A 12,740-nucleotide genomic window follows, 5' to 3' on the forward strand; every position below is an offset into this window, starting at 1 on the left:
TTTCTCAAAATCAAAGAGATTATTATCTCTTCTGAAAAAAATGTTCTCCGTACATATTTGTCATATGAATTGAGTGTTCAGATTAATACAAGGACATTCTTGGGGTGCATGAAACACTTCATGCAAGACAATAAAACATCCTGCTGCAGTGACTTAAATTTGTTTCAGTCATTCTCTTTTCTCATTTGCTCTATCTCTTCTATTCTCACCAATACTACACTCATTTTTGGCCGTTTCTCTGGTGTCATATCTGTACACTCTAGAGCCAACTCAGTCAACTTCAACATTGCATCATGCCCTTCTTTCTCTGCTAGTATTTCTAAATCCAATATATCTGTGGACCAATCATTGTTCACCACAGTTCTTACCCAATCTGAAAGATCATTGGTTGTTTCTTCAATTTCACCTAGGATATGACCAGGTATTCTGCCAGTTATAATCTCTAGCATAATGATGCCAAAGCAATAGACATCAGCTTTGTGTGTCAGCTTCTTCCCTTTAACAAATTCTGGAGACCTCCTTATGGCTAGCTTTTCTGCATTCTGTTTGGCTGAGAGTAGTGGCAAGAAACCATAGTCTGTGAGCTTGGAATGGTAACCTTTACTATCTTGATGGATTAGGACATTCGATGATTTGAGGTTGGCATGAGGGACCTTGTGTTGAGGCAAAGAGTCATGAAGGAAAACAAGACCCTTTGCTATGTCCTTGATGATGGAAAGTCTTGTGGTCCAATCAAGTGGTATTCTTCCAATTCCTCTACCCTCTAGCACCAAAAGATTATGAATTAATATTAGTGTATTGAGTTAGTTATGTTGTGTTGTTTAAGGAAGGAAATAATCAGAACTAACCATGTAGGAGTTCACACAAAGTGCCATCAGAGATAAATTCATATATGATCAACTTTTGGTCCTCTGAATAATAAAAGGAGATTATTTCTACTAGATTTTCATGCTTCATCTGGCCAAGCAATTGCATCTGCTGGAGAAATTCCTTTTTGTTGAGTTCATTCATGTGGTTAAGTCTCTTCACTGCAACAACAGTTCCTGTTTCAAGTGTTGTTTTGTATGTAATGCCTAGGTTCCCTCTTCCTAGCACTTCTGCTGATGCCCTCAATAAATCATCCAAGTCAAAAACTGGCAATTTCTTGTTGGAAAATTCCAATTTCCCTAATCTTCCAGAAACATCACTGTTCCCAGCATAAGACACCATCTTCTTTGCCCATGCCCTAAAAACATACTCTATATGAAAAAATTTAAACATTTAGAAATCCTGAATCAGCATGAAACTGCATTTTAGTACTTAAATGAGTCGTAAAGTTATGACATTCTAAATTTATTAGACGAATGTTTTGTCACATTTTTTTTTATCTTAGAAAGTTTGCATAAATAGCATTGCAATAATCTGTTAGGAAAATCAATGGTGGAATTAACATGTATAAGATAATTCTTACCTGTTGAATCATTTCTTATTGATTCTTTTCCATTTGTACGTCTTTTACGAAACATGAAAGCAATAATAATGATCAGAGAAAGAAGAATCAGTGCAGCTGCACCACCAATCAAAGCAACAATCCATGCTTGAAACCTCCTCTTATTTGGCTTCAGTGCTGGGAATGGAGATGGAGATGGGGCAGGAGGTTCAATAGGACATAACTTATCCAATGGCTCTCCACAAAGATCTGAATTATTACCATATGAACTCTCTGGGAACCTTTGCAGCACAGAAGTTTCAGGAATAGGCCCTGACAGATGATTATATGACACATTGAAACTTGTCAATGATGATTGGTCAAAGGGTGGAATTTGACCCTCTAAGTAATTGTCTTGCAGCTCCAACACTTGTAGACTAGGAATTTCAACATACTCCACCGGAATTGACCCTGAGAAGTGATTGAATGATAACAGGACTTGTTCCAAAAACATCAAATTCTTGAGGCTTGGCAGTGGTCCAGAAAGTGCATTGTTTCTGAAGTCAAGTTGGCTCAAGAAAGTTATGTTTAGAAGGAATGTGGGAGGTAAATAACCACTAAGGTCAACTCCTTCAAGAACAATTTGAACAACATGCCAATTTGAACAAGTGATACCAATCCATCTACTACGATTGTCTATACAAGGAGGGCCTGTCCAATTCCCATGCAAATTGACAGAAGAATTCAAAGAATCCCTTATGAGCATCAAAGCATCTCTTTCTTCTGGATAGTATTCCTCAAGTTCAATACACAAGACCATGTTGAATTTGAATGACACAAACAAGATCACGCACAAAAGACTTACCTTAAATGCCAAGCTCATGATGGTGGATAAAATTGCACAAAACAAGTTGACATGGATTTTTGAAGCAACCAGGTATGACCAGTGTGTGAATAATATCATAACCTCTTTTGTCTCTAATTATTTTACAGTTTGACGATGTTGATAAAGTAAAGTTGTGCTAAGATGCCGAACATAATGTTAGACAGGACACAGGAGCGGTCTGAACAAGGTTTTCCAATTTCTCTGTGAACATTATTATAGTATATTAATTATAGTGACATAAGATGACAGCTTTTATATAGGATCCTGCATGATGCATTGTTCCACATTTTTATTTGGTAACTAAGTTGTTCATGAATAAGAAATGTTTGTTGTTTCAAATGTAGTGACATCGTGGGAAGCAAGGAATGTCAATGATCTTTAATTTGGACATTTTTCATGGTTGCTTACCCTGTCGACCTTATTTTATCCAATTTCTTGTTTCAATATTCTAAAATGCATATTTTCTTGGTGGTTGGCTAAGGTAGCCCAAACGTTATTATGGTTGGTACTTTGGTAGAGTAACATGTATCATTTTGGAGAAGTGAAATGTTTAAAAAATATTTTCTAACACATTTTTTTATTATTTATTAAAAATTATAAAATTTTGTAAGTTTCACTTTTTATGTAATGAATTTCGTTCATTATTTTATAGTTTCTAATGTTTTTTTTTAATATTTTCCTAACAAATTATACATAGTAGTGTATTGCAAATTGTATTACAAATTTTGTTAAAAAGTAAGAAATTATTGGATAATCTAAAACTAGTTAATCTTGACTAATCTTCACTAACACATTAACTTTTTCTCTTAAATTAAAAAAATGTGATCGATCATATATCACATATATATTGACTAGGATCACATAATTTTGAATCATATAAAAATTTATGGCATTGCTTGGCATTTCTTTTTTGAAGACATACTTTTATTTATATTATAATTTATCTAAACCAATTATACTAATAAAACATTTACATTACATTAACTAAAGAAAATTAATTAACAGATGTCAAAGCAATTGTGGAATTTCTCGTAAGACTGAATTATTCCATTGTGTCACAATTCATTTTTGGTTTCTAGTAAAATAATAGTATAAAATATTTTGAAAACTAGCTTAAAGAGCTTATGAGAGTACTGTGCCAATAACTAGTGAAGACTTTTATGCTATGCTATAGCTAAGTAATTTAAAAATATAAAGGTTTCGTGGAAGATAAAGATAAGCACTGATTAATCGCCGTGGATTCGTGGCTACGCATGCCATATATTAATTAATTTGATCACGCCATCATTTCAGCCGATAATTGGGATATAGAAACATTTATAGATAGGAACCTGTTTATATATATTATTTTTACATTTGTTCTGTTGTATCTTCTTGCTACATTGCTGTAAATAATTATATGAATATTTATAATGGACTTTTTCATGAGATATAATGAATTTCTTAATCTTAAACCTAAAAAATGAAAGGTGAGTCAAATAGGGCATAATACTTCATCTGGACTTAATTTCAGATTTTGATATATGCATTGATTATATTAGGGAAAAACTTGTAGCAAAAGTTGGAGATAATAGAAGAACAAATAGATGCGTTGACAAGTTAGCTTTATAGTCCTGAGTTAAGTAAAAAAAAAAAAAAAAGGATTATTGCAAAATAAGGGAGTAGTTTGAAAAAATAACACTAATAATTAAGGATGAATAAATTTTTTTAAAAAAAACTTGTTTAAATAGAGGGATAAAAAGTATTTAAACCTTGTCATCATATTTACTATTATGTTAAGTTTTTTTTATATATATCCTGAAATTATATACTTATATGCATGCATAAAGGATTAGATCAATTGACCTATAAAAAGATAGCTTGGTCTAATCAACCTACTTAGATATACATATTTACTGGTTTATTTATGTAATATGTCTTATTATAAAGTAGGATTTTAAATATATTTTTGACTAAATTATTTTTGTGTTCCTCTGTTTATTTTCTCTATAATTAAAAGGTTTAGGGTTTAAGTTCAATTTAATATTTTAATTTTTAATATCAATGCACTGTTATTTTATACATCTAATTGGCGATTCTGATTTACAAATAATAACAATTTTAAAAGGTCATTATTTAAATTTTAAAAATTATAAAAAAAGGTAAAAATATATAACCATCAAAATAACAAAAAATTATAAAGATCAAAATAAAAAAAGTAAATTATAAAAGGCAAAAGCATATTTAAGGCAATAACTAATCAGTAAATATTTACTGCCTAGAATGCAAAGGTTAAAATAATGTATATTCGCATTAGTCAACGCCCGTTGAAAACGACGCCAATTGAATTCGGAAACAGCGAAACGCTTAAACGATGTTCATCTCTGCGCGTTTTGAAATTTGAATGATTCAACCTGCAAAACCCTAAACCCTTTCTCTCTCTGCATAAGCACAGTCACATAGATGAGGAAGAAGCTTCTGTTCGCAACCACTAAAGGCCTCTCCTTTCGCTCCAATCGCAACTTCACTCCCAAATCCAATCACTGTAACTTTCTTCCCTCTTATTATCTCCTTCCTCTTTTGTGTTTCTCAAATCACCTCTATTCAGATTTTTGTGTTATTTAAGATTAAGTTTTTTTTTTTGTTGTTGTTGGGTCTGACATAGAAATCAATCTGAGCTCATTAATTGATTGCATTGTTTTAGACCCTATTTCGTGGTGATTTAATGAGTTTAGGCTTAGTGCCATGATTTTGTTTCAACTGCTAGAAATTGAACTAGAATGGGGATTAGGGCAATGGCATTGTAATGTTTTTCTTATGTTTGTTAGGTTCTTTTTGGAGGTGTTTGTTATGCTCGGATGGATTTTGGAAAAAGGGTGGGGAGAGTAAACGATAATGATATTAAAAGAGGAATTGTTTGAGGATTGAATGCGTGTTTGGAATAGCATCAAGGATCCACGTCTGATTTATTTTTTTACGTCAAAATGCAGTTAAAGCAACTACAGAGTTGCTTTAGGGATCCACGTCTCAGCCCTGTAACGTGTTTCCAAACACAGGGTGAGTTCGGCCTAGTGGTGGAAGGTTTGGGTAGTTTGCATGAGGTCGTAATTTCAAACTTTATTACCATCATTTTACACACAAACAGAAAGAAATATGACTAAGCTTTTGCGTTAATGCTCCTGATTGTTGCTTTCCGGGAAAGCATCTGTTGAGACTTCTTGTAGTTTTGCTAAGTTTTATTTGTTGAATCAATGCTTTGGTGTTATTTGAAGCATATCAATGTGAATGGTATTTTTGACATTTTGGAGGTTCTAGTTGTTAGTATTGATTCTGTTTTGCAATGCCTTTCTTTGGAATTATGGTTGTAATGCATTACTAAATACTGAGATATTGATTCTGTTGTTGAATAATGTGATTATATATCTACTATGTTGTTTGACAGTATTCTATGAGGTATGCTATTCTGCTGATCCGCCGAAATTCCAGCAGCGTGGATGGTCACATGCTGCTTCTGTCCCTTCTGAGGAACCAGAAGCCCCAAAAGGCCAAAAAAGGGTTCCAAGACATCAAAGGAGAGCTATGGTGGAGTCTTTCGTGAACAAGTATTTCTTTGTTTCTTTTTATGTTGAAGCTTTATTTCCAACTTCCAAGACATTTGCTTTCCTGCATTATGATTCATCCTGGCATTTTGGTGTACCAATTATTCAGGGATGCTAGCATCACAGAATACCTGCCCTTTTCAGACTATTTTTCACACGCAGTTAGAATTAAAATAGTTTGTCTATTATATTGTATTGTATTTTTTCTCCTTTTTTTCGTCTTTTTTAGTAATTAGTATATGCTTTATATTGAGTATTCAGATATATCGAGTATTCAGAAGATATATACGAAATTCAAATTTGTATTGGAGACCTAATCTTTTGGTCCAGAAGACATTGTGCAAGGATTTCAAAAGCAAATAATCCAGCTTCATGTTCAAAACAAGAAAATGTCAACAAAATTATTGCATCCTAACAAATTATAAGGGGTAATAGAACAAATTATGGCTAGCAGGAATTAAAAAAAGGAAGATGTTTTTAATGTTTCTTGTGGCCATGCTTGAACTAAGTACTTGTTTTTTATTGATCTGTCCTGCTTATTGCTAATCTTTTGTCTATGGTTGACAATGAAATAATGTGTTTACATAAATTCTTTAAGTTGTCCTATGATATCTTAGTTCATACTGGAGTAACCTATATCTGCACTTATCTCACTTTTGTGTTAATTTGATTCCTTGAGGTGCAACAAGGGGGTCCTTGAAGACAGAAAGCAGAATACATAAAACCTTCATATTTTTATAATTGTCTCTGTTCAGTGGTGAAAAATGGGTTTTGCTAGTGTACTAAAAAGATCGAGAAATTTATTTTGGTATTCTTAGAAGGTCCCTTCTTTTATTCTTGAAATAGTGCCAACGTTAGAAACATTCACCGTTTATGGATCTGGTTAACTATTCAATGATATGGACTCCTGTTATTGTAGAACTGTGTCTTATTACTTGTTAGTGAATATATATTGTTTCTCTCTGCAGGTATAGAGCAGAGAATGCTGGGAAATTCCCAAAAATATCAGATACCCAGAAACAAGTTGGTGGCAGTTATTATGTTATCCGGGAAATCGTTCTGGAGCTAGAATATGAGTCTAAAATGAATTCTTCAAACAGTGTGGATAAGTTTTTTGTGGGAAAGAAATTTGATGAGAGTAAACTACTTACCACTGAACCTGTGAATGTTCCATCTGGTAATATTGAGATTGCAAAAGAAAGCCCTGTCAAAGATGATTCTCAATCGGTAGTTTTAGATGACAAGGAGAGTGTTAACACTGGATATGATCATCTTGAAGAAAAGAGAGAGCCACAGACTTCCTATTTGGAGAGGAGGTTGTCTGACAAACTTGAAATTATGTCTACACCAGTAAGCATTGCATTAGCATCGCTTTTAGTTATGAATATAGTAAATATAGTAGTTACAGATAAGCAGTGATCCTAGGTCTACTTGATCAGAGTATATTTTTGTTATGTATGATTCTTGTTTGGTTGTAAATATCTTAACTGTAGTTCAAAGGCCAAAAGAGAAAAGTAAAATCATTATAAATTATATTTTTGCAGTTTTTTGTTCAAATGCAAATACATTACTGATACAAAAGATGTTCTTAATGTCTATTGTCTAATGCTTCTAATAGTTGATATTTAATTCTATTCTGAAATTTGAACATTTTATTTGTTCTAGTTTACTCTAATAGGGTCTGTTCTTCTGGTGGAAAACATTTTATTTGTGAATACGTTTTCACTCTTATTTCTAACTTGTACTAAACTCAACTGATCATAAATTTGCAAAGCTTCAAACTTAAAGCCATACCGTATCTGTATAACCTTATCTTCATCCTCTACCAAACATCAAAATAGGTAGTGCGCTTATAAATTATGATTTTTTTTAATGATAATGAATGCATTCTATTAGGAATTCATGTACAAACAAATGCAGATGAATGATAAATGTTCTAAATCTGTCTTAAAAAATTGTTCTAAATCTAATTGATCTACTCTGGCAAAATTGCATATTCTTTTTTTATGTTGTATTGTTGTTAGTCTGTAGTTTCACCATTTGGTTCTGGTCCCTAAACCATCACTGTTATTCATTTTATTTTTAATAATATTAATTGAATAATATGTTTTATTATCTTAAGAAAATAAGCTGTTATCTTGTAATACTTATAATTTTCCTTCTTTTATAATGACAGAGTAATCATTGTATTGCTCCTGAAAGTAATATTGTGGAAAAGTTTTCTAAGGAGCCTTACCCATCAAGTCTCGATATGCCAAATGATATTAAGAGTGAGGAAGCTGTCTCTACTTATTCTGATTCTTTTGCACCTGAACATTCTCAAGAGGAAAGAGAACATTCTCCTTTGTTTAGTGAAAATGATGGTACTGGTTATGACAAAGCTCAGGGCCGTGAATATGATTTTGTTCGTGTGGAAGATCATCAAAAAGTGGAGGAAAAATGCATTAAAAAAGCAGATTGTGAGATAAGGGAGCAACCTGACTTGGAAGACCTATCTAGAGAGCTTTTGCATTCAAGTCTCAAGGTGCCAAATGATGTGAAGAGCAAGGAGGCTGTATCTAATTCTTCTGATTCTGCTACTCAAGAAAGGCACCCACTAAAAGAAGAAATAGACCGATTTTCTGCTCCTTTTATTGAAAAATCTGTAAGTAGTTGCAGTGAAGGTCAGACCCATGATTCCAAGTTTGTTGATATGGAAAAACATTCAGCATTTGAGAAAGGATATGCAAGAAAAGACCAAGATACTGTGGATGGTCTAAAGCATAAAATAGGGCAATCTCATAGGTCTTTAGAGTTGGATGAGTCCAAAATGTAAGTCCTTTCATAGCTTCTTTAAATATATAGGTTTATTATTATAGTCAGTAGAATATTGCAATTATTTGCATTATCACTTGAAAAGTACCAACACTACTTCACAAGTGAATAACATTGGAATGATACAGAATTCAGTATGGTGAGCATACATGTAGTCAAACAGTTAAATATCCATGGGCACTCAGTGTTTGTGCATAAACATTGATAAACAATGTCCAAATTAAATAATAGTTTAAACAATCTTTCCCTCCTTTTCATTTTTCCTTATATTACTCTATTTCTTTTCATGACTAATTTTAACTGAAATATTGTATAGGATATTAAGGTTGCTTACTTTCTCTCAAATATCCAGGGACAGCTCTAATAAAAGGGAGACCAGTGTTGCAGTGGGTGCACAGAAATCAACTTTGTGGGAAAATATGAAGTCATTTGCCACTGGCATATTAAATATCTGGAAAAAGTCATGAAGGTTTATGAAGGTGTATGGTGCAACTTGTAAGAACCCCAATCTTACTTTGCAACACTGGCAGATGGTATGTATAGGATTCATGATGTTCCTGGCTCTTTTTGACCTGTTAGTAGCGGGCATGGTCATGCAAATTCTATTCTCTTTTCTTGCTATCCTTCAACATTCCCAAAGGTTTTGCCGCCAAGTTTCTTATATGATCCAGCTGGCTGCTCATTTTAAATGCAAGACATTTGCATGAGTTTCTAGCTCCTCTATTCCATTGGCCCCATCAAGGGGGAAATCAGTACTTCAATTCCTAATCCAGTAAGTTAGCTTCCCATTGTAAATGAATTTCATATGGTGCGAACAATAGGAAACAAAATGCATGATTTTGCAATTTACTCCCCTATGCAAATTGTGTTTATGGATTGTATGTTCATATATGAATTTGAGGAGCAGAGAGTGGAGGGGTGAAATGGCGAAAGATGTGGAGGCTTTTGCATTTTGGATAGCATTCGAAGAATAACCAACTTGAGAATAATTGGTTTTCAAGGACTGCAGTTTTTTCTCATGCATAATAAGACTCATAAGTTGAAGAAATTGGTAGGGTTTTTGAAATTATACTTTTTACTTCTATCATTAAATATACTGATTACCCTCCATCCAAATTATGTGCTTTATTTGGTCCAAACTTGCAAAGCATTAGCACTGAGAACCAATGGCTGTGATTGGAAACTCGTGCAAGTAATTTGAATCCTATCTGCTATTTGAACTACTTTCAGTACTTTGGTATCTGGCAACACGATTGTTCAGGTTATAAATGACACGTAAAGCTATGCATTGTTTAATATATGATATGATATAAAATAATGTAATATAATATAAAATAATTTTTTCCATGCTATCTGCTAGAGAGAACAACGTCTCAGATTACATGTAAAGCTGGGTATTGTTTGATTGGCTCTCTGTCATCCCATATACACATTAAATGACAGTTCAATAAAACTTAGTTCTGCAACTGTGTAGTAGTATTCATTAATAGCGATGGGATTTTGTTTTTATGAAACGTGATATTTTTCAATGTAATTATAGCGTTGGGGTTTGAGTAAGGATAATGTGATGCAACATGGTATGTTTACGAAAAAATTCTTGCTGTATTGATATATCTAGTTTGCAACATTAACTTAGAAAGGCAATGATTAATGTACACACGAGGTACCAAATCTAAATTAAATTAATCAAATGAATTGGAGACATGGAGGGTAGTGGAGCATGTGAAAAAGGTTCCATATGGCTTATCTTGGTGTCGCAATGAAGGGATGTTAGTTGCAAAGTTCTATATTGTTTATATTGATGTCAAAATGACGGCTTGCAAGTTGCATTGTATTTTGTCTCTAAAGTAAGTAATTAAATATGTATCTATTATTAATTTAATTTAAATTATTTTGTAATTTGAATTTTACTAAAATCTAGGGAGTGATACACTTCTACTTGAACATTTTATGTACTATTTTACGACTTTATGAAACCGGAGTTTGAAAGCAATGTAGTTGCTAAGAAGAAATTTGGGAGTGTGGTGATATGCTTGGCACAAAAGAACCAATCTTTTTTCTGCATCAATCCGTGATTATCAAAACTGTCGCAATAATCAAATGCAGAAGTATAAAATAAAAGGAAATCAAATATATCTCAAATTGGATCAATTGCAAGCGAAACAGAAAATCCGGGGATGTAAAAATAAGCTTTAGTTTGAGGGTGAATTTTGGCATTGGTGGCCATATGTTCTAATTATAAAAATAATATTTATTTAGTCTACAACAAAATTATTTATAGCAAGAAATTATTATTATTATTATTATTATTAACTTTTTAAAATCTTATATAGTGAAAAGTGTTAATAAGATCCATGTTGCTTCAAAACGTGTGCATTTATTTATAAATTGCCAGGGAATGAGAGACTAATACTTGTCCTTCGCCTGCTTGAATTGAATAGTATATGTTGAGATCATGTAGGATGCTGCTATATTTCTTTTACGGCAGACAAAAATGCGTCACTGATTTCATCATTTAGCCGAACCATTGCCACAACATTGTAATATGAAATTAAAGAATGACAGCTCTTGGCTGATATTGCAAGATAACTATAACTAAAGTAATTTGTATATTCTAACACTACAAGATGTTTGCTTGATAAAATTATTGTGCTGGCTTTTGCAAACAAGAAACGTCAATTCTCAACTGTTTTAAATAAACGCAACGTCAATTTAATATTTGGTTCTAGCATCTCAGTTTAGTTCACTAATCAACATTTCATATTAGCTCCCCCCAAAACATTGGAATGCTCTCAATACAAAATTTCAATCTAGACAAACATTCAATGTGACTTAAGGCTATTAATAACGAAAATGATTATAATATCGTCCATTTCTCAAAGCATCCGAGTGACATAATTAGGAAGTAATTACAATCAAATTGGTGATTATCATGATTGAGACTGAGAGGGAGGAGGGGTAGGAGCATACATATGAATGCAACTTTTAAGGTTATATTGTTAATTTCTTTTTTTTATGTAAGAAAATTTTGGTGAGTTGGATATAGAGAGTTCATCAAAGAGTCTTGACAAATTTCAAAGCTCAAAGAGTAATTTTAAATAAATTTATGGTACTTAAAAAATTAATAATAAGTTTTTTATACATCAATAACAAGATTCAAACTTGCATCTTATAAGTCATGATTTTTTATATGCTCATATATCTCACAAGCTAAAAAAATATTAAATTATGTTATTAGTAATAAATAATCACCACTAGTTTTATCGAAAATTAATCTTTATCGAAAAATCTGATCAATCATCTTTAGTGAAATTCTTTTTTTTTTTCAATCATATTTTATTTCTACAAAATTCAAACTCAAGACCTTTTTTAAGAATACTGAGTCTAGTACTACCGACAGCTTGTTGTTAAAGATTGGATTATAATGCATAAGCACAAAAAGCTGAGTGCTTATTATTGACTGTGGTAGTGAAATGGAGTGGTTGATAACAGGGACTATATGTGAGCTATAATTAGTTAGAAGCTTCGCTGGTTATCTTCATTCTGTTACTAGGGTTATATTCACCTTCTACTTTCTTGTTGTAAGCACACTTGTACACAAAATTAATGATTCCGTCCAATACAATGACATTCTATTTCTACATCTCTGTTAGAGTTCTATAATATATGGTCACTTTTTTCACTTTATTTTCTTTGTGAATACTTTTTTTTACTTAATTAGAGCAATATGTAAATGAGGAATAACTAATCTTAATTTGAATTGCTAATAAAGCTATAAGGGTATCTGTAAATATAATTCTCCTTTGATTATTTTGTATTCTATTGAAGCAAACTACACTAGTTTGCTGACATAACTGCATTGTTTACATGACTGGCACTTGCTGGCATTTATAATAATTGAGTGCACATCAATCACCCAATAAGCCTTTAACATTTATATATGCTTAAATAATTTACTGCATCGCTTTAGGGTGCTCATTCCTAGAAAAAGGCCTTAAAAATGGGATTCAAAGCCTTTACTACTTTGACTGGTCCATTTAGTGGTTCCATAATA

At 32.4% G+C, this 12,740-nt stretch overlaps 2 protein-coding genes across 4 annotated transcripts; one reads left to right on the plus strand and one right to left on the minus strand.

The window, feature by feature from the left end:
* Window positions 1–2,600, minus strand: LOC102668068 (probable leucine-rich repeat receptor-like protein kinase At1g68400). 2 transcript variants are annotated; one of them, XM_041010649.1, is made up of 4 exons: window positions 2,274–2,600; window positions 1,451–2,191; window positions 849–1,238; window positions 1–763 (listed from the first exon to the last, which is right to left on the minus strand). In XM_041010649.1, the coding sequence occupies exons 2-4, from the start codon at window positions 2,172–2,174 to the stop codon at window positions 165–167; spliced, it is 1,713 nt and encodes a 570-aa protein (XP_040866583.1). In that variant the 5' UTR covers window positions 2,175–2,191; window positions 2,274–2,600; the 3' UTR covers window positions 1–164. The 2 variants fall into 2 exon arrangements, with proteins under 2 accessions (XP_040866583.1, XP_006599672.1); XM_006599609.4 differs by having other exon boundaries at window positions 1,451–2,600.
* Window positions 2,601–4,563: 1,963 nt separating this feature from the next.
* Window positions 4,564–10,259, plus strand: LOC102668185 (uncharacterized). Of its 2 annotated transcripts, XR_001385574.3 has the most exons (6): window positions 4,564–4,818; window positions 5,716–5,875; window positions 6,841–7,222; window positions 8,049–8,683; window positions 9,039–9,458; window positions 9,594–10,259. XR_001385574.3 is itself a non-coding variant. In XM_006599610.4 (5 exons), the coding sequence occupies exons 1-5, from the start codon at window positions 4,737–4,739 to the stop codon at window positions 9,151–9,153; spliced, it is 1,374 nt and encodes a 457-aa protein (XP_006599673.1). In that variant the 5' UTR covers window positions 4,564–4,736; the 3' UTR covers window positions 9,154–10,259. The 2 variants fall into 2 exon arrangements, 1 of the variants encoding a protein (XP_006599673.1); XM_006599610.4 differs by having other exon boundaries at window positions 9,039–10,259.
* The last annotated feature ends 2,481 nt before the right edge of the window (window positions 10,260–12,740 follow it).

Source organism: Glycine max, chromosome 16 (genome assembly GCF_000004515.6).
Source record: "Glycine max cultivar Williams 82 chromosome 16, Glycine_max_v4.0, whole genome shotgun sequence".
NCBI lineage: Eukaryota > Viridiplantae > Streptophyta > Magnoliopsida > Fabales > Fabaceae > Glycine > Glycine max.

Coding starts and splice junctions, on each gene's coding strand:
- LOC102668185 (XM_006599610.4), top strand. CDS start 4,737: ATGAGGAAGAAGCTTCTGTTCGCAACCACTAAAGGCCTCTCCTTTCGC. Junction 5,876..6,840: donor GTGGAGTCTTTCGTGAACAA/GTATTTCTTTGT, acceptor TTCTCTCTGCAG/GTATAGAGCAGAGAATGCTG. Junction 8,684..9,038: donor GAGTTGGATGAGTCCAAAAT/GTAAGTCCTTTC, acceptor TCAAATATCCAG/GGACAGCTCTAATAAAAGGG.
- LOC102668068 (XM_006599609.4), bottom strand. CDS start 2,372: ATGATATTATTCACACACTGGTCATACCTGGTTGCTTCAAAAATCCAT. Junction 1,239..1,450: donor AATAAGAAATGATTCAACAG/GTAAGAATTATC, acceptor TTTTTCATATAG/AGTATGTTTTTAGGGCATGG. Junction 764..848: donor TTTGTGTGAACTCCTACATG/GTTAGTTCTGAT, acceptor TTTTGGTGCTAG/AGGGTAGAGGAATTGGAAGA.